Source organism: Conger conger, chromosome 13 (assembly GCF_963514075.1).
Source record: "Conger conger chromosome 13, fConCon1.1, whole genome shotgun sequence".
Lineage (NCBI taxonomy): Eukaryota > Metazoa > Chordata > Actinopteri > Anguilliformes > Congridae > Conger > Conger conger.
In genome coordinates this window covers 14,274,889-14,299,209 of record NC_083772.1, presented here as the reverse complement: position 1 = coordinate 14,299,209, position 24,321 = coordinate 14,274,889, and the positions used below count along the sequence as shown (strand labels likewise).

The 24,321-nt window shown below is 47.7% G+C and overlaps 2 protein-coding genes across 6 annotated transcripts; one reads left to right on the top strand and one right to left on the bottom strand.

Annotated features, from left to right (window-relative positions):
* The first annotated feature begins 1,015 nt into the window (after positions 1-1,015).
* On the top strand, positions 1,016-12,856 carry slc5a2 (solute carrier family 5 member 2). Of its 3 annotated transcripts, none has more exons than XM_061217843.1 (15): positions 1,016-1,126; positions 1,601-1,672; positions 2,199-2,303; positions 2,478-2,537; positions 3,862-3,966; positions 4,908-5,013; positions 6,769-6,849; positions 7,562-7,791; positions 8,251-8,386; positions 8,794-8,901; positions 9,556-9,706; positions 9,926-10,094; positions 10,509-10,724; positions 12,413-12,566; positions 12,642-12,856. In XM_061217843.1, the coding sequence occupies exons 1-15, from the start codon at positions 1,016-1,018 to the stop codon at positions 12,854-12,856; spliced, it is 2,019 nt and encodes a 672-aa protein (XP_061073827.1). The 3 variants fall into 3 exon arrangements, with proteins under 3 accessions (XP_061073827.1, XP_061073830.1, XP_061073829.1); XM_061217846.1 differs by having other exon boundaries at positions 1,088-1,126; positions 12,413-12,548; XM_061217845.1 differs by having other exon boundaries at positions 1,088-1,126; positions 12,413-12,554.
* Positions 12,857-15,078: 2,222 nt separating this feature from the next.
* fbxo46 (F-box protein 46) lies at positions 15,079-23,643 on the bottom strand. 3 transcript variants are annotated; one of them, XM_061217836.1, is made up of 2 exons: positions 23,169-23,643; positions 15,079-18,070 (listed from the first exon to the last, which is right to left on the bottom strand). In XM_061217836.1, the coding sequence occupies exon 2, from the start codon at positions 17,951-17,953 to the stop codon at positions 16,016-16,018; it is 1,938 nt and encodes a 645-aa protein (XP_061073820.1). In that variant the 5' UTR covers positions 17,954-18,070; positions 23,169-23,643; the 3' UTR covers positions 15,079-16,015. The 3 variants fall into 3 exon arrangements, with proteins under 3 accessions (XP_061073820.1, XP_061073821.1, XP_061073822.1); XM_061217837.1 differs by lacking the exon at positions 23,169-23,643 and adding an exon at positions 22,444-22,637; XM_061217838.1 differs by lacking the exon at positions 23,169-23,643 and adding an exon at positions 18,176-18,304.
* Between the last annotated feature and the right edge of the window lie 678 nt (positions 23,644-24,321).

Below are 24,321 nucleotides of genomic sequence, written 5' to 3'. Positions count from 1 at the left end.
GTGTGGCCTCTGAACTCGTGAAGTGGTGTCTTGTAGACGCTGGTGAAACTCTAAGCATGTTGTGAAGCAGTAAAGATCATTAACCGGACCACTGTTACACATTAGAGAGAACTTCAGCAAACAAAGACACCAGAGCACCTGCTGTATCACCTGACCAATGGGAGAGTGGGGCTCCTGAACATCTAAAATGGAGGATCTGCCCTGTACGGTTAATGACTCGATGGCTTTGAACTCATTTGGACTCTGCAATGGAAGGGAAGGTGTTTTAATGGGTTTGTACATGTTGACCCTTCCTAATGTGGTGTCACCTTCTTAGTACTGCTCGTGGTCCTGTGTCTATCTCTGTCTGTTCTTTGGTACGGGGTTCAAGGGCATGTAGGTGAACGATTATGAACAAGTGAAAAGATAGAAGCTCATAAAGTTTCATAATTAAAGAACAATCACTAACATGGGTGAATTTGAGGACCTCACAAAATGTATAGGCTTTAAATTAGTAATTTCCCGTTCACTGGAATATTACTGACTGGTATCTAGAACATATTCAGTCAGCCAGACTCCTGGATTACTGTGCAGTGACTGCAACTGTTTTACCACTACAAGAATAATTAGTGTCCCAGAGTCCCAGTGTGATATACACATGTTAGTTGATGGGGGTGTGAGCTCCTGGGTTGAAGTTGGTGTGTTAATAATTACTGCCTTAATGAAGTCCTGAATCAGTCTTTTTCTAGTGGGCAAAGGTCTAATGTGTTTCATAGTCACATTCTCTGTTATATACCCACCTTTCTCTCTCACTTTTCTCTCACAGTTCTATCACTCCTTCACTCATTTTTCTCAGGCTCCAGCCATTTGGAGGCTCTCATTCCCTCTCGCTCTCTGACCAGTTAAAGTCTTTCCTGGGCCTTTCAGTAAACCTTTCTGCTCCAGTGTTGGTCACCCGTTGTCTCAGGTTATCTGTGAGAGGGACAATCGGTTGAGGGTTTTTGTGGAGGGGAGAAGTAACTGCACTTTTTTGGAGATGGAGAATTCCACGGGTCCGGGCTCAGGGTCTAAGGTTACCATCAACAACCCTGCCGACATCATCGTTATCGTGGGCTACTTCCTGATGGTCATCAGTGTGGGAATTTGGGTCTGTTTGCCTGTCATTGCATACATATTCTGTAAATCAAGTTTGAGTCTCCATTTTGTGTCTTTGATGACTGTCATTTTGTGTGTGTGTGTTTGTCCTGGTGTTATGACCTGGTCTAGGGTGTGACAGGATAAAGGATAGGGAAATGGAGTGTCGTAACACCCGGCTTTGTGGCAAGCATTGAGCAAAAGCTAGAGGTTACAGTTTGTCCCTTGTGTAAAATCCAGCTATGACCAGCTTGAAATAACCAGCTACCAGCTGTTTCAAAACATTAATTGAGCGGGTCAAACCATGTTGCGTATGGAGCTGGTCTGAAGTGGTCCACCAGCTACCAGCTTTTTCAAAACCTAGCTTGAGCTGTTTTTTTCAGCAGGGTACCCAAAGATCTGACTCTCATGCGAATGCAACAAGACTACAGATGGCCACACACCGGTATGGGGTAGAGCTAATTCACCCCTCTGTCCCATTTTTCAGTCCATGTTCCGGACCAATCGCAGTACGGTGGGCGGTTACTTCCTAGCAGGTCGGACCATGACATGGTGGCCGGTGAGAAAAGATCCATGAATTTAACGACACCCTTTTATTCTTTTGTGGAATCTATTTTTAATCCTCTTATTCTCTCTAATCTCTCCCATTTCCTAAAGTGCTTTTCAGTTTCTCAGCTGTGGTGAAAGGTCCAATCATTTCATTGCCATTTTCTTCTTTTATATAAACCATAATTAGCCTGTCATTTCACTTTCAGTCTCTTTATCAATGCGTTTCCTATCACTCTTTCACCTCAAGCCTTCCCTCCTTTTATTTCTCACTGCCTCTCTTCCTGCTTTCACTCAAAAGCACACAGCCACTCTATCCTCCTGTGACCTGGCAATGCATTTCTGTCCATATATTCTACTATGCAGAAAGCTACACTACAAGGGACATTGAATAAAAAGAAAAGAAATAATTTAACACTGCAACATGTTCTTGGTCATCAAAGATGCTTGTTTTATGTAAAAAAAGAAAGGAGGATACCCTTTCTTCCCTCAGCCAATTTCTCACTCTTTCTCTCTCACCCTCTCTTTCCCTCTCTCAGGTGGGTGCCTCCCTATTTGCTAGTAATATCGGCAGTGGCCATTTTGTGGGTCTGGCTGGGACAGGAGCAGCCAGTGGGATCGCTGTGGGTGGCTTTGAATGGAATGTATGTACGTTTTTGTTTTATTTGTCCTTTGAGCAATCTCTCTGAGGCCAGCATATATCTGATAAACATAGCCACAGTTTGCTTTCTGAAATATAAATTCACAGTGGCGCAGTATCATTAAACCGTTCAGTTTGGCTTCTCTCCCCTCTGACTCCTTTACCGTTTTCGTTTCAGGCGTTGTTTATTGTCCTCCTGTTGGGCTGGCTGTTTGTACCCGTTTATCTCACAGCTGGGGTAAGACCCACAGATTCTCACATGAATTCATCACATTAACCCTTAAGGTTATGTGTGATGAGAATGCTCTTAACTGAACATTCTAATGCTGATGTAATCAATCATTACTGGTAACTGAATGGAGCTCAAATAAATGTACTCATTTTAAAATCATTCAGAAAAGCCTACTCTGAGATTGAACTGAGACAGACTTTAGCTGTTTCTCTGGGTTTTCTATTGCCAAAGAATCAGAATTAATAAAAAATGAAACTGAAGTGTTTGTCGTACAGGGGAATATAATGTAACATCCTTTAACTTGGAAAAAGTATTTTACTTAAATCGGTAAAGTCATCAACACCCAACTGATTACATTATGTTGTCCTCAGTAAATCAACAATTGCATTGTACTGGTAGTTACATTACATTACATTACATGGCATTTAGCAGACGCTCTTATCCAGAGCGACGTACAACGAAGTGCAGATCAAACACAAGTAGAGGACCTGAGAGGACAGTACAGTTCCGAGTCCTAGTGTAAACATACAGATAATCAGAACCCTTGAAGAGTACAATCAACATGGTAGTACATGAAGAAAGGTGATGATTAACATTGAGATATTGAAGTTCATCAAGGATAGCTACTGTATCTTTAGATCCATTCTACACAAGAAGATAAACTGAAACACAATGTGTTCATAGAAGGCTGCCATTTCTTTCTCTTGGGCATTCTTTGTCTTCTTCATGAAATCCTATAGATGATTTATTTACATTGCTTAAATACTGTGTGCAGACACTCGTAATAACACTGAATGTCACTGCGTGTTTTGATGCAGTTCAAATTTATCAGGCTACTGAATAAGAAAATAACAAAAGTGTGGACTTCATTATTATTATTGATCCACCTCTTTTATTGAGGCAGCACTTGTTCAATACCAGGTTTTTGTGACCAATTACAGTATGGTTCTTGTGCAGTTGAACATTGATAACACTGATGATGTTTAACTTATTTTACTGGGTCCAATATGGGACTGGAGATTACCCTCATGGATTTGGAATATGCTGAAATGTATTGTAATATATGTAGTGCTGTTGCATAATATAATAATAAATACATTTCACAGCAGTACATTTTTATAAATATCACAGTATCTGAAAGTAGCAATGAGTGTTATTATAGCTTTGTCATTTATTTATTTTTTTAACATCTATTTGCAGTATATTTGATCTCTGTAATGGTCTTGTTCAGGCAACAGTCATCTCAGAGAGTTCACATTCTGTGACACTACCCATAACTCTACTTATTGGTCTCGCCCCCCCACCCATCTCCCTCCCTTCTAACCTCTAGGTGATCACCATGCCCCAGTACCTGAAGAAAAGGTTTGGAGGTGGAAGGATTAGCCTGTACCTCTCCGTCATCTCTCTCTTCCTTTATATCTTCACCAAAATCTCTGTGAGTCTGAGAGTGTCTGTCAAAGCTGATGGATGTTCAAAATTTCATTTGAAGGAGCATGGCTATTTGACTAATATAAATCAATGAACCAAATTGGATAGAGGCTACCATGCAGATCTGTGATGTGTTATAACTGATTATATCATATTGCACTATAAGTATATTATATGGGACCGAAGACAGTGGCACATGGTTAACATATGCAGAGCCTTTGAGTTAACTGTCTTTCCCATTTTGCAGTCCTTGGGCAGCATAAAACGCAGTTATTTTCTAGCATATTATACTATACTGTACAATACTATACTTTACTATACAATACTATGCTATAAAGCAGGGATGTCAAAATGCAGTCATGGAGTGACTGTTCCAAGGGCTAAATAAAGATTTAGAACAGTGACCTTGGAACAGTGACACTGCCCACAGTCCAGTCTGAAACCCCCAGCACTGACTGTAGCCAGGAGCTCTACCAGGCTGTGCACAGTAGCCATAGCATTGCCCAGGGAGGGAGGGTTTTGGGCATTAGTCCTGGTCATTAGATTGGTCAGGTGCCAGCACACACCAGCCACACAGGAAACATTTTAATTTAATTTACAGTTATATAGCTCTGCTCAGCTGCCAAACTGCACTGAGGAAACTGTAGCAGTGTCTAGCATGTTCTTCAGAGGGTGGGTGTCCTGGCTTGCCTTCTCTCAAATTGATAGGGGGTGCTGTCAGGATGAGGCTGGCTGACAGTTGTGATTGGACTTCCTGAATCTTCTGAGAATAGGAAAAATAAAGGAATAAAAGTTGGGAAAAAAACAATTCACAGTGGTATAAAAAATATATTTTGCTTATGAGAATGCATCGCTAACTGATGTGAGGTTCTGTGAGTTTAGCACTGGACAGGGGCAGTGTGTGGTGTTACTGCTGGATCTCAGCTCTGTCTGTCTCTGTCCTCACAGGTGGACATGTTCTCAGGTGCTGTGTTCATCCAGCAGGCCCTGGGCTGGAACATCTATGTGGCTGTGATTGCTCTTCTGGCCATCACTGCCCTGTACACTGTCACAGGTAACACCACAATAACACCTGTACAACAGGTAACAACACAGCCTTGTACACTGTCACAGGTAACACCACAATAACACCTGTACAACAGGTAACAACACAGCCTTGTACACTGTCACAGGTAACACCACAATAACACCTGTACAACAGGTGACAACACAGCCTTGTACACTGTCACAGGTAACACCACAATAACACCTGTACAACAGGTAACAACACAGCCTTGTAGACTGTCACAGGTAATACCACAATAACACCTGTACAACAGGTAACAACACAGCCTTGTACACTGTCACAGGTAACACCACAATAACACCTGTACAACAGGTAACAACACAGCCTTGTACACTGTCACAGGTAACACCACAATAACACCTGTACAACAGGTAACAACACAGCCTTGTAGACTGTCACAGGTAATACCACAATAACACCTGTACAACAGGTAACAACACAGCCTTGTAGACTGTCACAGGTAATACCACAATAACACCTGTACAACAGGTAACAACACAGCCTTGTACACTGTCACAGGTAACACCACAATAACACCTGTACAACAGGTAACAACACCGCCTTGTAGACTTTCACAGGTAACACCACAATAACACCTGTACAACAGGTAACAACACAGCCTTGTACACTGTCACAGGTAATACCACAATAACACCTGTACAACAGGTAACAACACAGCCTTGTAGACTGTCACAGGTAATACCACAATAACACCTGTACAACAGGTAACAACACAGCCTTGTACACTGTCACAGGTAACACCACAATAACACCTGTACAACAGGTAACAACACAGCCTTGTAGACTGTCACAGGTAACACCACAATAACACCTGTACAAGAGGTAACAACACAGCCTTGTACACTGTCACAGGTAACACCACAATAACACCTGTACAAGAGGTAACAACACAGCCTTGTACACTGTCACAGGTAATACCACAATAACACCTGTACAAGAGGTAACAACACAGCCCTGTAGACTGTCACAGGTAACACCACAATAACACCTGTACAACAGGTGACAACACAGCCTTGTACGCTGTCACAGGTAACACCACAATAACACCTGTACAACAGGTAACAACACAGCCCTGTACACTGTCACAGGTAATACCACAATAACACCTGTACAAGAGGTAACAACACAGCCCTGTAGACTGTCACAGGTAACACCACAATAACACCTGTACAACAGGTGACAACACAGCCTTGTACGCTGTCACAGGTAACACCACAATAACACCTGTACAACAGGTAACAACACAGCCCTGTACACTGTCACAGGTAACACCACAATAACACCTGTACAACAGGTAACAACAGGCAAGAACTATAACAGTATTATTTATTCTGCAGACAGGGATCACACAACAAGATGTTTGTCCAAAATCCCACAGAGGGGAAGTCCCTCTGGGCATTTATAGCATTCATATCACATCTCTCAGTGTTTACGTTTCACATAATAAATCATAATTTGTTACATTTGCCAGACTGCTAAGGTTAATTGAGTTAGATTAATTGCTACAGTGAGAGAGGAGGACAGAGTGAGAGAGAGCCTAGGTCTCTCCCTTCTAAACTACATAGGCTATACGGTCAGTAATTATGAACTATGGGTAATATTGATTAGTTATATTGATTACCACTTTTAACTCCAAAACTTACACTCTGACAGTACACTCTGCTAATAAGTAACTGTCACTTCTTCATTAACTGGTAACTATGATATCCTCATGTCGTCTAGGTGGTCTGGCTGCTCTGATGTACACAGACACCGTCCAGACCTTCGTCATCATCACTGGAGCCTTCGTCCTTGCTGCTTTCTGTGAGCAAATAATCCTCGCCTAGCCAAATATTGTATTTATCCGAAAGTGACATGTTTTACAGAACCTATGACAGGAGCTTTCATGGGGAATTTAAAAGCCAACAACCACATTCAACAAATACATAAATAAAATGCTGTCGTTTCTAAGTAAATTGTAAAAATGTTTATCTTTGCTGCTGGAACACACTTCAGCAGACACTCACAGACAGTGAGCGCCCTTCTGTTGTTTCAGGTTTTGATTGAAGTCAGACTGGAACTCTGCTTCAGTGGGTGCAGCCTGAATATTCTATCCACCAGATTTGGCTTGAATAAGTATTTTAAATATCTCAGAAACTGTTGATCTCCTGGCATTTTCACACGCACAAGTCTCTAGAGTTTGCAAAGAACGGTGCAAAAAAACAACAAAATAAATCCAGTGAGCAGCAGTTCTGCAAACAGAAACGCTAATGAGAGCTGTCAGAGCAGAATGGCCAGAGTGTTCAAAGCTGACAGGAAGGTTACAGTAACGCGAATAACCTCACATTACAACAGTGCTATGCAGAAGAGCATCTCTGAACACACAACGCATCGTAACTATAAGTGGATAGGCTACAGCAGTAGAAGTCTAATAAATACATAATAAAGTGCTCACTGAGTGTATATATTTTGAGAACAGCAGAAAGACTTTGACTGACATGAAATAACACCGTACCCCCCGTTTTGATGCCGGCAGCCTTTGTGGAGGTGGGGGGGTACGGCGCCCTGCTGGAGCGGTACCCGTCCGCCGTGCCCGGCACCAGGACGTCCCTGGACCCGCAGCGCTACAACATCTCTGAGCGCTGCTACACCCCGCGGCCCGACGCCTTCCGGCTGCTGCGGGACCCAGCCAGCGGGGACCTGCCCTGGCCCGGCGTGCTGTTCGGGATCGCCATCGTGGGGAGCTGGTACTGGTGCACCGACCAGGTCAGGCCCACACACGCTCTGCAGGGGTCACGCTCCGCTCCACTCCACTCCCAGAGTCTCACTGGGGTATATGACACACATGCCAAACTCTATCAACATGGGGAAGGTGAGGCAGGAATGGACCACTAGCATTGCAGAATTGACACTCTACCTTGCTGTTTGGGGTGTGTTGGCCATCTTTTAGTAAATTTTGATATTTACTGAATGTACATTTCCATTCAGTAAACCCAGAGGGTATTTCACCCTGCTGAAAAAACAGCTCAAGCTAGAATTAAAAACAGCTGGTAGCTGGTTGACCAGTTAGACCAGCTCCATACTCAACATGCTTTGACCAGCTAAAGCTTCAAAAGTATTTCATATTGGTCATAGCTGGATTTTACACAGGGGTATGTTACTGTTTTTTATCTCTTCTGTAAAACAAAATGACAACAGTTTTAACCCCGCCCCTCTCGACGGCAGGTCATAGTGCAGCGTTGCCTGGCAGCCCGCAGTCTGACGCATGTGAAAGCGGGGTGCATCATGTGTGGGTACCTCAAACTGCTGCCCATGTTCCTCATGGTCTTCCCTGGCATGATCAGCCGGGTCCTGTACCCCGGTGAGTCAACCCCGTACCCCCAAATTCTGGTTTCTCGGGTCCTCACCGATATACAGCATTGATTATAAACTCAAGACCCCGCAAAACTCCAGAAATTCGCACATTTCAGTTGTTATCCATCCATAACACAGAGTTTGCAGTTGATTGACATTCGCTCTTATTCACTCAAAGTGTGGAAATGTCTAGCAATCAACACAGTTCATACTGATAGGAGAATCATGACAAAGCATCATTGTGACACTAAAATGCGCTATACCGTACAGATAGTTTATATGTCCAACACTGCTGTCAGTGTCTGTGGGGTTCTGCAGCTATGTCAGTGACTCACTCAGTTACCTTGGGAAACAGCCGGCTTCTAAATGCTTACCTCTCCCCCCCCCCCCCCCGATCCCCCTTTCTCCCTGCAGAGGAGGTGGGCTGTGTGGTCCCGGAGGTGTGTAAGGAGGTGTGTGGGACTGAGGTGGGCTGCTCCAACATCGCCTACCCCAAACTGGTGGTGTCCATCATGCCTCGGGGTGAGTCTGCTCTGTCATTGATTTCCCATCAATGACTTACTGCTGCTCCTGACAGTTTTAGAAATGACAGTGTGCATTCTGTGTCTCAGCAATCATCTGCCTGTCACATTTAAGAGCCTTTCTGGGCTACAGTATGCACTAAGCTAAATATGCAGCCCCTAGCTACTCACTAGGTAATTGCAGGTTAGCAGTTCTTGTCACAGGGTCACAAGCCTGTCATCTGGTAGCTGCTAGTTCTTCTGTAGCCACATAGCAAACAGTTTCTACTAAATGAGTGAATTAGATTTGGCTGCAGTGATGACCTGGATCAAATAAGTAATTGCTTTGGATTCAAATACTTTGCTGTGCCTCGATTGATCTTGCCATTGTGGTGCAATTGAGCCAGTCAAGAGGACGAGAAAGAAGGTCTTTGCACTTCTTTTTTCATAGGTTCCGATACACCTGCTCAGTAAAGCATAGAAAAGTATTTGAATCCATAACAATGCTGTGTTTGACCCAGTCGCAATATGGGTGTGGATAATACATAATAAAGGTAGGACGCAATAGATGCTGTATCTACAGTATGAAGGGAAATAGGCTGGGAGCCATGCTCAGATTTCCCAACCTGCCTCTGTGTAAATATCTCTTCCCTCATTGGCTGTGCTCTGTCCGTAGGCCTCAGGGGCCTGATGCTGGCAGTGATGCTAGCAGCCCTGATGAGCTCCTTGGCCTCCATATTCAACAGCAGCAGCACACTGTTCACCATGGACATCTGGACCCGCCTGAGGCCGCAGGCCCGCGACCGCGAACTCATGATCGTGGGCAGGTTTGAAAAATCTGACCGTGTGTGTTTTCAGTTCAATCCCGGGTCTACATCGTCACCATAAGTCTCTCTGTGTCTCCTTATGTGTCATTTATATCAGTCTTATTTTATTTTCTTTCTCCTCTATCCCATCACATTTTCTCTCCCTCTTTCTCTATTTCTGCCTTTGCTCTTTCGTTCTCTCCCGCTCTCTCCCCCTCTCCTTCTCTCCCTCTCTCTCAGAGTGTGGGTTCTGTGCATTGTGGCCGTCAGTATCTGCTGGATTCCTGTGGTGCAGGCAGCCCAGAGCGGTCAGCTGTTTGACTACATCCAGTCCGTCACCAGCTACCTGGCCCCGCCCATCACGGCCGTCTTCTTCCTGGCCGTGTTCGTGAAACGAGTGAACGAGCCGGTGAGGGAAAGAGGAGAGAACGGGGAGAATGTGGTGGATGGAACGGGCGGTGACAGTGGATGGATATGACAGATATTTGGGACGAAGCGTTGGTAGCACTGCCACCGCACAGCGAGAAGGTCCTGGGTGGAAACCTGGCCGGGGGCCTCTCTGTGTGGAGCGCGCATGTTCTCCCTGTGCCCACGTGGGGTTCCTCCGGGTACTCCGGGTTCCTCCCACAATCCAAACACAAGCAGGTTAGACTACTTCAGGGGGCCATTAACAGGGCATTGTTATAAATGAGCATTGTGTGTCCAGAAAGCTTATCCTGTATAAATAAAGGTTCAATCATTTTTTTTTATTATGATTGCTTTCTTTTTCAGTCTCTTTATTTTGTTCTTCTTCTATTCCCTCCATCTTACCCCTCTCTTCCAGGGAGCGTTCTGGGGTCTGATTGGAGGACTGGCCATGGGACTATGCCGAATGGCGCCTGAGTTTGCCTTTGGGTCGGGCAGCTGCCTCTTCCCCTCTAACTGCCCCTCTGTAGTGTGCGGGGTCCATTACCTCTACTTTGCTGTGCTGCTGTTCTTCTGTACTGCCGCCCTGGTGGTCATCGTGAGCGGCTGCACCCCAGCTGTACCAGACAAACACGTGAGTATCCCGGAACATCACTGGAAAGAAACACCCATTAACTTGCTGCAGGCAACTTCTCTATAGTTTAGTGCAGTGGTGGAAAATCATTCACAACAATCATCCAATCATTCCGTCATGTTTTGTCATATGATAATTTAGTTCACCATTGACCCATCTGCCTAAATGAAGGTAAAGTTTATACATTGGGTTAAATTTCATCTACCCTTAAAGGAAAAACACACCATTTTATGTTACTATTTATGTTTACTGTGGTAATAATATATACCAAATATAGCCTTTATATAATCTAAACAGCAAAACTGGTCTTCTGATTTGGTATGGTAAAACACTCACAATAGGAGGTGTGATAGGCAACATGCAGAGTGACTTTGCAATGCACCGTGGGAGCTTGAGGCTAAGGAAAAGGACATAAACTGGCTGTAAACAATCTTCCAAGATCATCATAATATCATGTTAACTTGCCGACTTGCTTGATTAGCAAGGACATGAAGAAGGAAAAATCCACCCTTGTCTTGTAATAAAGAGGCCATCCAGTCATGAAACCACTTAGCACTCAATCCAATTATAAGGGTCTTTATTCCTACAAGAGCACACCTGCTGACAGAGGCAACACTACTAAGGAAAGCATTCTTTACGATCCTTTAAGCCCTTTTAGAGAGGACTGTGCAAATGTGTGTGGCAGTGTCAAGGACAACCGCCTCATTCCATAAGCAAGTAAATCTTGTTGGTACAAGATTGGAAAAGTTTGAACTTTCCGGCCTATGAGATATTTGTATCCGACTCACATGGTTACCCAGTAATGCTGATCATATCATTTTATATAACCTAAAAATATATATATAATAATTAGAATAATATGGATAACGTCTTAACCCTTCCACATATAAGGCATATGTATATATAAGATAATGACAAGACCACAGCTGCATGAACACTGGCTATTAATAAAAAGGAGCAGAGTTCTTCTTAAATACATCAACAGGTGTAATTTATCTGACTTATAAAAGAGTTTAGGACATTATCATGCTCTGAGTGTTCATATGATCATCTGGAGATAGTAAAAAGGTACAAATGCCTGGGTGTTGTTTTCTCCTTTCAGGATATTGCAGGGTGAACTGAATGGAAATATGATCTGATGTATCTTCAGTCTGAGAGTACATACCTCAGGAGGCTGACTTCCTGCTACATGCAGTACTTATTCTTGATGGTGTTAGTGAGAAGAGTGAAGCCTGATCAATAAACTGATTTGTACACAGGAAGTTGGCCTCCCTAAGTTGACAGATTGCAGTACTGATTGGTATGTGAGGGTTCACCAACCCCAAAGCCTTAATACATGTGCCATCAAGTGACCCACTGATTTGAAGTTTTGATAGGATAAAATAAGTAACAGGCAGCAGACATATCAACTTCATGCTGTAAGGACGCCTTTTTTTTGGAAAAGAAAACGGGACAAACTGACAAAGGTTAGGGTTACATTTGTTTTGGCTTTCACCGTTTTTCCTCCCATGCAAATCTGAGCTCAAATCTTCTTTATGTATACTAGAAGTCAACAGTATTTTGCGTTTTATGTGTGATTTGTAGCCCTGCTGTGCAGTTGATGGGGAGTGCAGGAGTGCAGTCACACAGTGAGGTTTGGTCCTGCTGTGCCAGGGGTTTGTCCCTGACCACCGCTCCTGTCCTTCCAGCTCCATCGTCTGGTGTTCAGTCTGCGTCACTCCAAGGAACCGAGGGAGGACCTGGACCGAGAGGAGGAAGAACGAGGGAGAAACGCCCGCAGAGAGGAAGAGGAGAAGAACACCTTCAAGATGGAAGAGGGAGAGGGTGAGGGCAGGCCTTTGCGTTTAAAAGTTAAAATAGATTCCGCACGTCTGTTAGCCTGCATTTTCTAACCTAATCCCTCTGCCACTCACACAGAGGGGCGTCAGACCCAGTCCTGCATCGGCCGCCTGATTGGCTGGTTCTGCGGTGTGAGTTCCGCTCAGGCCCCCGAACCGTCGGAGCAGGAGGTCGAGGAGGCGGCCAACCAGATGCCCGATATCAGTGAGGACCCCCTCTGGAAACACGTGGTTAATGCCAACGGCATCATTATGATGACTGTCGCAGTCTTCATGTGGGGGTACTATGCCTAGGAGACACCAGCTGAATACCAGCACTCCCATATTTACCCATCTCGTACCATCAGACCCTGAATACGACACTGATGAAAAAACATGCATCCCTATGCATAATGATGTATGCATTAAATGGTATATAGGATTACATATATCCACAAATACATGTCGGCAAAACACAACTCTGTTGTGTATATTTCACGGTTGTTTATAGAACTTAATAAATGTGAACACAATTTGAACCATACCATTCTAGTTTTCTTTAACAGTTGTCTTTTGTGTTGGATCGATACACATCTCTTCATGCAGGTGCAAGGAGACTTGAAAATAATCCAGCTGGTTTGCTTTACAATACACAAAATTGGTAATTACTAAAATGCCCAGCGAGAGAGCTAGGCCTGTAGCTTGTGTTTGTGTGCAGAACCTGACATCTAGTGGCAAGGCACTGGAATTACATTACCTCCGTTTCTCATCCGCAACAGCATCTTTTACGTTTACATTCTGCTATTGGACTGAGGCTCCATATTTAGCTGGGGTAAGGAAAACGACCACATAAACTCTACTCATTTCATATTCAGATAACACACGGTCTACTTTCATGCGCCACTGTAGGCTGTTGTTAGCGTGGCGTCTCGTCAGCTGAGATAATTGAAAGGGGGATTCGAGCCTAGTACAATTATGCCAACAAAATGAACACCCAAGAACTAGTAGTGTCATCCTCAGTGAATAGACACACACAGATGACAAACTTCTTGCACTATTCACCTTTGTTGATGCTTATATTCCCCTATTAGGTTTATGGCACAAACAAGGACATGTTAAATAACTGTAAATTGTAGAAGACTGTCCAATAACAGGGCTGGCACGTGGCGCATTCGGCTGATGCATCTGTACTTTGCACACTGCGGAGAGAAGTGTGAGCCTGGGCTTCCAGATACGGTAGCTCCCCAGACACACTGCTCACTAAGCCTAGCAGCGCACAGAAGCTGAAATGTGTGCATGGGGTTAGTTTCACAGACAGATTACATGTACTCCTGGACTAAATTGAGTGTTGTATGGAGATTCTCCATTCAAAATTGAATCTTGGGACTACACTTGATCTGTCTGTGCAACTGTCCCTACATGTGCTAGTCTGATGCTTCAGTGTCTTTTGTTAAGTGTAACTGGGTGCTCCAAAATGGGCACACAGGACAGACCTCGTGGCACTGTATCCAGGGGGGGAACCAGGTCTCCTGTACCAATGTGGTCTCTAGCCACAGCCATGGTGCTGGTCTGTACTGGCCTCTCATTGGCTCATTGTCCCATGCTGGTCAGGACAGCAGAACTGGTGGCCATTTTCCAAACACCCACCTCATCAGGCTGAATTTGGCTCCTCTCCCATCTTCAACCATAACAATCCCATTTTATGTAATGAAATGCATTTTTATAACATTTATGGTAATGTATTAATGTCATCTGCACGTATTTATGATCTGCATCATGGTTCCAAGTGAGCAAAGTTAATTAGCATTTTGGGCTTTAGTCATGTTGCAACTAGGCTATATTCGCTGGTCTGGCACTGTTGCTCATATTAATTAATCTCATGCACCATAAATCTCTACGGATAACGGATTAAGCATCGGAAAACATTTAATGCGGAAAAACTTGGCAGGCGGGGGAACACTAATCTCACCACTTTTAAATGTAAGGGAAATACTGGCAGAATGTGACATCTGTATGCAAGAGATTTTGTTGTTCCAGTGTAATGATAGAACCTGTTGGCAATCTGCTCATTCTGGACAGGAGCAAGTCTGTGTTTACAGTGCGTGGCACTGTAATTGGCTTTGGAAGTGTCACTGCTGCTCCGCAGACTGAGCGTTTGACACAAAATGGCGGACAGGTATGCTGTGGTGCCACATCAGCAGATCAGTGATCTCCCCTCGCTGTAAAACACAACAGCACCACAGAAGGAGGACTTAAATGGAAGGCATAATCATAATAATGAAAAACGTTTGGGATTCCTCCATGAAGCCGCTGTTAATCTCAGCCTCTGGCTTAAACAGCCGCCTCCACCGCTGGCGTTCCTCCGGCCGCCTTTCTGTCGAGACGCAGGGGAAAACCCTTCAGCAAAGAGGGGTCATGAAAGGGCACGAAATCAACAGCCAGCCACATCAAAGTGCTCAGGCCACACCTAGACGCACAAAGAAGCCATCCCGGAATAAAGAGACACCTCACACAGACGACACACCGCAGGAAGGATGCCAGTTTTAATCGCTTAAAACTTTAATCACGGTTTATTTGAGAAGCAGAAATTCCCCATTAGCAATGTACAGCTCGAGACGCTACAGGAGTCTCCCACAACCAAGTCAGCGGTTATCACTGGGCACCATTTTGTTTTTTTTTTGTAGACAGAATTTGCAGTTTAAAGGGGGGGGGGGGGAGAGAATGGGCGAACGGGCCAGAAAAGGGTTAAGGCTGGAAGCTGGTGTCGAGAGTTGTGTGGCCCTGTTCCCCCCCACCCCCCGCGTATGGAGTGAGGGTCGGCTTTGGCAACAAGTGGCCTCTGCCGGCCAACAGGACGTGGACGAGGTGCTGGGGGGTGTGAAAAAGTCTGGCCAGAGAAATAAAAAAACCTAAATCAATAAAAGATGATTAAAATCATTTGGTGGGTAATTTCCTAAAAAGAAAAAAAACAGCACAGAAGATAAATGCACACACACGCACACATGAAAACAACCAAGCAATCAAACATACCATCTTTACAAAGTGACATCCAGTTGCTTTTTTTTTTTTTTCTGCTGTCGGCGTATTTCATTTCATTTCAAGCATTTTTGCCGACGACAACACCCTCCCTCACCCCTCCGCACCCCCCTCCCCAAATAATCTTTAAAGACAGCTTTGGGCGGGCAGGTTCTGTTTACAAGGTCTCTCAATCTACTAGATTCGGCTGAGGATGACCGGCTACCAGGACGGACTCCTCGCCGGGGTTCCAATCTGAGGAATTGCGAAACTTCCGAGAACGAGCGTAAAAATCCGAATTGAACTCCGGATCAGGAGACTGCAGTGTGTGAACAGAAGTGAAGTGAGATAAATATGACAAGTCGGTGAGAAGGGAAGTGACCCCTTAATCCTGGCACGGGTGGGGGGGGGGGGGTTCTGGGGGAGGGGGGAGGGCGGGGGTCAGAGGGGGCGCCCCCCTCACCTCCCGTCCTCCCTCTTGGCGCGGGTCTGCACCAGCTCGCACGGCTGCACCCAGTTGTTGTCGTGCAGGCCGACCCGGCAGCCCGGCGTGTCCTTGTCGGTGCGCCGGCAGCACATCCAGTACGAGCGTCCGTAAGGCAGGTCGTGGTGGTAAGGTTTGGGGTGCCAGCGGCAGAGGGACACGTCGCCCCGCGCGTACTGCCGCTTGCACTGCTTGCAGGGGTCGTCGCGGTACAGCGGGTCCTGGTTCCACCGCGAGTCCGTGGCGCGCACGCCGTACGTCTCGATCAGCGCCTTGAAGTCGTGGCAGGTGCACTTGAGGGCGGCCAGCGAGCGCGTGGGCAGGTAGCTGAAGATGTTCACCATGATGTGGTCGGGCAGCAGCAGCATGTACTGGCGCGGCTCCAGCAGCCGCTGGATCTGGAAGCGGATCTCCAGGAAGTCGTGGGAGACGTGGCGGTACAGCCGGCAGAGCGAGGGGTCGGCCCGCTCGTCCCCGGCCCCGCCCGCGCCCGACGGGGAGGCGGGGCGCTCCACGGCGCCCCCCGAGGGCCCGTTGTTGTTGGCGCAGTCCAGCGAGCGCAGGCCCCCGCCCCCGTCCTCCTCGGGCCGAGGGGCCTGCAGGAAGAAGAGCTGGCCGGGGGGCGGGTCCTCGCAGGTGTCGGGCGCGGGGGCGGACATGGCGAAGCAGACCGTCTCCTCCTGCACGTTCTCCGTGCTGTCCTTCCCGTAGAACACGCACTGGTCCACCGCGCCCGTCACCACCACCTCCACGTGGAACCCCGTCACGCGCTCCCGCGGCGCCGCCCCCTTCTTATCGGCCGCGCCCAGCTCCTGGGCAGGGTCTGAGCCGGGGGCGGAGCCGCCCGCGGGCCTCTCGGGAGCGCCCTCCCCACGGGGGTCGGATTTGGGCGAGGAGGCCAGCAGGAGGCCGGGGTCCCTGGACGAGGGGCTGACCAGCTGGTACAGGTCGCAGGTGATCTTCTCTTTGGCCCGCGCCCCCGCCTGGCTGCCCCCGCCCCCGCAGCTCATGAACATGCAGCTGGGGCGGCCCGCCGGCTCCGACTGGGACCGGGGGTCCAGGCTGGACACCCGGAAGGCGATCCGGACCTCACCCCGAGCGTGGGAGGCCCCGGGGCCCGAGTCTCCCTCCCGGGCCGGCTGGCTGGCCCCCGCCCTGAGCTGCTGCTGCTGCTGCTCGAAATGTGCCACGGTCTCGGCCACCCGCCGCGGCTCCTCCTGCTCCGGCTCCAGAGCGCCGGGGGAGGGGGGCCGGGGCGCGGGGGGCTCCGACAGGAACACGGGGGCGGGGTCCGGGGTGGGGTCGGTCTGGGGGGCGCTGCCGGTGGCGGGAGGACTCTGGCCCACGATGCCCTGCAGGGCCAAGGCGGTGCGCTGCTCCACCAGCGCCACCATCTCGGCCACGGAGAGGAGGTCGGTCTCGGCGGGGTCCTCGGGGGGCACGGGGTCCCGCGGCCGGCCGGGGGGCTCGTAGGAGGAGCAGCGGCGCCGGCGCTTGGCCTTGGTGCAGTCCGTGGCCCAGTTGCCCTTCACCTTCATGGCGCTGGGCCGGGGCAGCCCCGTCCCGCTGCACTGGTGCGCCACGAAGAAGGCGATCTTCTCCTTGGTGTTGCCCGGCTTGATGACGTACCAGGTGTCCAGCAGCACCCGCCCGTCCTCCACCTTGGCCCCCGGGGAGGAGGGTGCGGCCGGGGCGGGCGGGGCGGGCGGGTTGGCGGGCAGGGCCGGGTCCGGGGGCGTGTTTTCGGACCCGGCGTCCTCCTCCTGCTCCTCCCTGGCGTCGGACGGAGCGTCAGCCTTGCACAGGGGGGCGCCCGCACCCCCCGCCCCCCCGGCACGGGGCTTGTTCTGGGAGTAGGTGCCGAAGGGCCGGGGGCACCACAGCCGGATGTGGGAGAAGGTGTCCCGGTCCATGTTCGGGGAGCGGCGGGGAGCCTGTGGTCTTTTAGGCGGGGTAGCCGCTGTGCCCCTCGCCGCTCATACTCGCTGCACGGGCCAGAGGGCGCCACCACAGGGCGGGGCGCATGTGATCTGAAACAGAGACACACACCAGCCGTCAGCCTCACAGGTCAGGAGGGACACACTCAACTTCCTTCAGGTTAATCATTACACATTGTACTCTGGATTTCTGCTTACTGTGGCCACCAAGATCACACTGGAAAAATATTGCCGCCTTGGCGAGAATTCCTGAGTGAACACTTTCTGAATAAAAATGTTCACAGCTTATCTCAAAGGTCAGTGACACTCACAACACACGCCAAATCAAAGCAAAGACACAGGACCCTCAGGCGAGTAAGTACGGAGATTACCGAGGGGGGTACAGGCTGCAGCTTTCCGTGCGCCTCCCCGTTTGGGTCGGGTTTCAGGGGCGCGGCGCTCTAATTTTGGGAGATGGTCCCGGCGGGAGCAGCCCGGTCACGCCTCCACTCGAAGGGGCCTTGCAAGCCCAGACAGGGCACAGAGCCTGGGTCTAACACCGGGGCTCAAAGGCCAAACTCGATTACTCTTTACGTCAGGTTACGGTAAGAGCAATTCTCCTCATGCAGGCCTCAAATTAATTAAACAGCTCCATTTCAGCCTCTCCCAAGCAGTCGATAGTGGAGAAATAGCGCGCCTAATGGATTCTGTGCACTTCAGGACGGAGGAAGGCCAAAACGGAGCCATCGGGAGGGGAAGGGCGAGGCGTGCGTCTGCGCCGTTTTAAGATTGACAGTGTCTGTCACGAGCTCAGGGAGGGTAAAGCGGGTTACCCTGGCAGAGAGCCGTTCGCTTTGTCCTGCCAAAAACCCAGGAGAGGAGGAGGGACGAGATGTTCGGGACCGACTGTCCAGCTGTTTCGAATGACAGATACGCTGGTCTGTCGCCAACAGAAACGGCCCTCTCGCAGCCAAGAGGAGTACGCTTGTTCATCGACAAGTGCTGTGAATTTACATGGCTAAATCTGAGAAGAACACAATGTCCCACCGCTGGGGGAGTCCATTCAGGTCTGGGGTGGGAGGTCCATGACTCTGTGCTGTCTGGACTGCCCTCCGCCTGGACGGGGGTGCAAATGCCAGCATAGCACACCGTCCCCAAAAGAGCGTGTGTGCATTCCTGCATGCATGCATGTGTGCCAGCCGGGAAGGCCAATGTGGTTCCTGTAAGCCAGGGCTGCGCAACCCAGTTCTTTGGAAATCTACCGTCCTGCAGGTTTTCAAATTAGGGTTTAAGTGAAAACCTAAAGGATGGAAGATCTCTAGGAACAGGGTCGGGTTTCCTCACAGGCGAGCAGATCCAGTAGTCCCAGCCGGGTCACAGCAGAAGTACGGGTAAAGGGGTTTATAATCAGGCCGCCCAAGCCATGAGCCCCCCGCCATAGGCCTACACCGCACATGAACCCCAGATATCTCTCTCCCTCCCTCTTCCTCTCTCTATTACAGCAGTGGTCCTGTATAAGTTGGGCAACGCCTGGCCTGGTTCTGAGAGCGGTTCGGGTCCAGCGGCCTGGCCCCGACTGAAGAACACTCTGCAAAGTGGGCAGAAGGGCGTGTCTATCGGCACACATCTATTATTTACGCCCACCACGGACGGACAAAGCGTGACGAGATAAGAGGGACAGGCGCTGCCGCAGCCTGCCTGAGAGCCGGTGTGGGTGAACGGCGCTCCCGCCGCCGGCTTCAGTGCGCTTCAGCCTCGCCGCCTCGCCGCCAGCGAGGGCCACGAGCAACAAGCACATCGGGGCTGACCGACACCGAGGCTCCTACCTGCTGGCTCATCGAACACAAACCGAAGATAGCGGCTACGAACCCTGCACCCACGGCCCCAGTAACGACTGCCTGCCGACTAAAAGTGCCGAGTGCTTGCACCAAGATAAGCGAGCGCTATCAACCAGACCACTGCAGATTAACTGGCACGACGCGGACAATGGAACGTCTGGATTGATCCGTGGCGTGGAAAAAGCTACCCTCTACCTAAAGAACTGCTGAAGCAGCTCACAGTCCTACAATCCCACAGCAAATGGGCAAAGTCCTATGGTGATCACCATCAATTACTTTTTTTCCCCCCCCATGTTCTATGCCAGGAATGATTTGAACTACTCGCTTTCCGGTACCTATCTCGGTTAAGTTGTGAAATACGGTGAAACTGAACTGACCCAAAAGATTGGGGAAGAGAAGTTAAGAAGGGGAAGAGAAAGCAAATAAGAATCATACACAGAAATAACATGAGTCGTTTCGTTTTAACCCTTCTCCACAAACATCTCAATTTCCACACAGCGAGACAAAATCAAAGGCAAGAATAAATTCCCATACAAACACCAAAGCCCCTGTGTTATGGTTTCAGCTTTTTGCATAATCCTCCAAATCACCTCCCACATAAAATCATTCCTGCGCCTCGCTGGCGCCACCGCCTGGCCTACAGCGGTGCAGCACCTCCAGAGGAGCGTCTCCATCCCAGTGACCTCACCGAGCCAAAGCAAGTGCAGCCAAATGTGTCATCGTCGCGCCCCTCACGAGCAAGTACGCCCGGGACGCATTCCTGAATGGCAGCTCTCACGTCCTTATCACACTGGAAGCACAGCCGACGGCCCCTGCAGGAAAGCCCTTCAGCCTGATAAAAAGGGCCTCACTCAACCTCAGACCGATACGTGTTTAAAGGCAGCCCCCCGCATGCCCATCACTCCAAAGTGCCTAATTTCAAACCCGTCCCATCCAGCGGAGAGAGGCCGGCTGCCCTCTTCCCCCCCCCTGTCTTTGAGGCTCTCGGACGACATAGAAGGGCGATAAATTATCACCACTGCTGATTCTCCCCATCGCAGGGCTAGGCGGAGACAATACGGCTGTCAGAGGCCAGCAGGAAAGGCCCATTACTCCTGGGCTCCTGGAACAATGGCCCCCCCGCCACATTCACTCCACCCACCCGCGATTAAATAATCAAGAGGGCCCCTTCCTCACAAAGAAAATAAATAAATGGTAAATTAGTGATCGAAGGAGCCTTGGCTAAGGGCCGGGGACTGTGGTGTTACAGTCAAGTCTGGAGGAGAACCTTCGCACTTTGATTAATCCTGGCCCTCCGGTTTCTCACTCAACAAAGTATTACCTCCTGCACCATGAATGGCTTGTCCAACACCCACCTCAACCCCACCCCCCATCATACATGCATGTGAAATTAAAGCCTTTTTTTGGACCAATCGCTCATAATTCCCAGCCCAGCTTTCATTAGTACCGAGGTGGACCGATTTGTCATGGTTACAGATCTTTGGTAAATACGGGAAAGTGATTCATGGATTCAAGTGTTTTTTTTGCACAAAAACCCTAACAGGAAATTCAATTGCTGGGTCTTAAAAAAATGCTGAAGACTGCTTTCAAAGGACTTTGATCACTCAATAACTGGGCTTAGTCTGAACTGTTGCTGTGAATTCAGAAAGCTGAACGATTGTTCACATTAGCATAGGGTTAAGATCTATCCAACAGGTTGGCACACGCAGAGTGAATCAGAAAGCTTCATGCCTGACAGACTGTTTATAACAGTCGTAAGTGAATCTAAATATGCATTGCGTCCAAAGTCACACATACACAACTGATAACGTTGCATGCAATAAAAAATGAATACGAAGCTTTCTACGTCACATGGACACATTAAGACATTCATTAACAGATCAAATAGGTAATACAATCTCTATATTGTATGCATTATATCCAGTTGCGAGATACATAACGTTGGTTCGGCCTGAACAACTTCGGTATTATTAAATTACATGTATGGTTACCACTCCAGTTGGTCTTAATCAGCCTGGACACTGTTCTTGAAACAGATCTGTCAATTTTCAGATCGATTGTTTGTGAGTAACGTCAGCGTACCGGTCATACCACGGAGACAGCTGATAAATGTTTTGTTGCCTTCATTTAACCTACTGTAGCTTAGTTAGCCAACTTTTCATGTAGTTAAACAATCCCACCAAAACTACGATTATAAGTTAACTACCTCGGTTAGTAAAGCTGCTAAGTGGTGGTACAAATTAAATACTTCAACCAAATGACAAAATTAGCCAACTTGGTTACGTTAACGTTAAATTTAGCGTTGAGAGGAGCAGGCTAAATTTGCTAGCTACAAATAACTTAGCAAGACTAGTCGAGCTAACGTTACATGCTGGGGTTGACGGGTATATTATTTAGCTAGAGTTGCAGCTACATGTGCGTTACCCAGTGAACATTGAAAATTAATAATAGCTTACTTAGCTAGCTTACCTAAGCAGCTAATGTCATCAATATTTCTATTCAACCGAAACGTCAGTTCTAGCTAGACAGCCATTGCTTCGCCAAGTTAGCTTGTTGGCAATTTGACGCAAACATGTTGCTAGCTAGCCAACTTAGCGTTGTCGCATCTTTCGATCTTAAATAATGCGAAGTGATTTTACTAAAACTTACAACTGATAACATTCACACCGATGATGGTTCAAACCTTGATAACACGGTGGCTAACGACCATCTAAAAGACAACAAGCCGAAGCAGAGCAAAGTTAGCTAGGCTAAGCAACTAGTTATTCCAGTTAGCTAGCAAACAAACCATTTTAGCAAACTATCGTTGACGTTAGCTATGCTAACGTTAACAGTCTCACTTAGCCTAGCTACCTAAAGTTCGTTACCATTTCTGACATGTGTAGATTATATAGCATTTTAGCCAATTGAGCGGTCATAAATAGGAAACCATTTAGCTACTGCTCCACTCGATTTTAATGCTAATAGATAGCCAACATTTAATTACCTAGCTAGGCAAATACAGTAGCCAAGTTATTAGGCTAGCTAACGTTAGACTACGCCAACGCGGATGTATGAGAATGTTGCTAACATTAGCTAGCCAGCCAGACCCACTTATTCGTTTAACTTAGCTAACGTTTGATACTATTTCAATACACACACTGACTGTCATCTATTAAGTCTACTAAACACATAATGAGACAGCAAGTGCTCGCCAATTAGCCTAGCGTAAAATAAGAGTGTCCATTAGCCAGCTAACGTTAGCTAATTTACCAGCCAAATCCAACAACAGAAATGTTGATGTTGTCCCATGGTGAAGGCTGACTGTATATATCGATTTTGATCAAACATTTACAAATAGATTACAGCTAATCAAAAATATTGGGTGATCTTACCTCAGAAAATATGTTACAAGTTATTTCTTTTGTTCTGCGTCCCAGTGTCTCCAGTGGTCTTAATTAATCCAGTGTCCCGGCTCTACGGCCTGTTTTTCATCAACACAACAAACTAGCTAGCCAGCTACAGAACGAGGAAGAGGTCCGATGGAAATGTCAGGCGAGGTAGCGAGAGGCAGCTAAGTTACCTCTTCGGTTTACCCACGCAGCGGTACCTGGCTAGCTGCACTAGTTATGGCCCCTGGGTAAATATCGGGCTTGAATTATTGCCCTTTAATGTAACGTTAGCCAGCCCGCTACGTCTTTTATGCTTAATGTAGCTAACTATCTGATTCGAATGACAGGGTACCACTTCACCTACGTCGTAAAAGAAACAGGCCAAATGCTAGTCTGCTAGCTGGCTCTTCGAATAACCAAAATAATCGGCCAGAGCGGAGCAGAGGGGAAGGCCATCTTGTTGACAGGCAGCTGCACAGGGCCAACATCCAATAGCAATGCAGAGTCTATGGCGTGCCCATATATGGATCACACACTGACTCCCCCCTCTTTTGCCGCCCACCAGCTTGCGGGTACTGGAGTTAAACTGATCATGTCATTGCACCGGACAGTGGACAGCCACACGTTGATTGTGTTTTGTTCATACACATCCGTACAATTTGTGCCAATTATGCAATTCCATCTTAAAATTTAGTTTTCAAGACTAACAATATAATTCACTGCAAACCCCACATATTTTCAAAATAGTTAGAATAGAACCAGGCTCAGCACTCGCAAGAGACACCAGAGAAACTGTAGATCTGAAAAGCAGAACCAGCTCTGGAAGACCCTTTCAAAGACAAGATTCAAACTAATTAAAAACCAACAAAAATAAATCTGCATTACATGACACTTTCACTTCTCAATTTTTTTTGTCCATGCCTTTTTGTTTCAATGGAATATACAAAGACAAGTAAATGTCCTCCATCACCATGGGGCAAGGCAAAAACTGCTCTGTACACTCTCAGAAAAAAGGGGTTCTGAAAGGGTTCTTTGGCTTGCCTCCATGGGGGAACCCATTTTATTTATTTTCTGGAAAGTGTGAAAGCTCCCTTATTGAAGCATTTTGTCTGACAAAGAACACCTGAATTCAATAGTTCCTCCATGGAGACACAGA

Excerpts from the sequence above, each read along its gene's own strand:
- slc5a2 (XM_061217843.1), top strand. The coding sequence starts at position 1,016 with ATGGAGAATTCCACGGGTCCGGGCTCAGGGTCTAAGGTTACCATCAAC. Across the intron at positions 2,304-2,477 it reads TGGGTGGCTTTGAATGGAAT|GCGTTGTTTATTGTCCTCCT; the intron begins GTATGTACGTTT and ends TTTTCGTTTCAG. Across the intron at positions 5,014-6,768 it reads TGCCCTGTACACTGTCACAG|GTGGTCTGGCTGCTCTGATG; the intron begins GTAACACCACAA and ends CATGTCGTCTAG.
- fbxo46 (XM_061217836.1), bottom strand. The coding sequence starts at position 17,953 with ATGGACCGGGACACCTTCTCCCACATCCGGCTGTGGTGCCCCCGGCCC.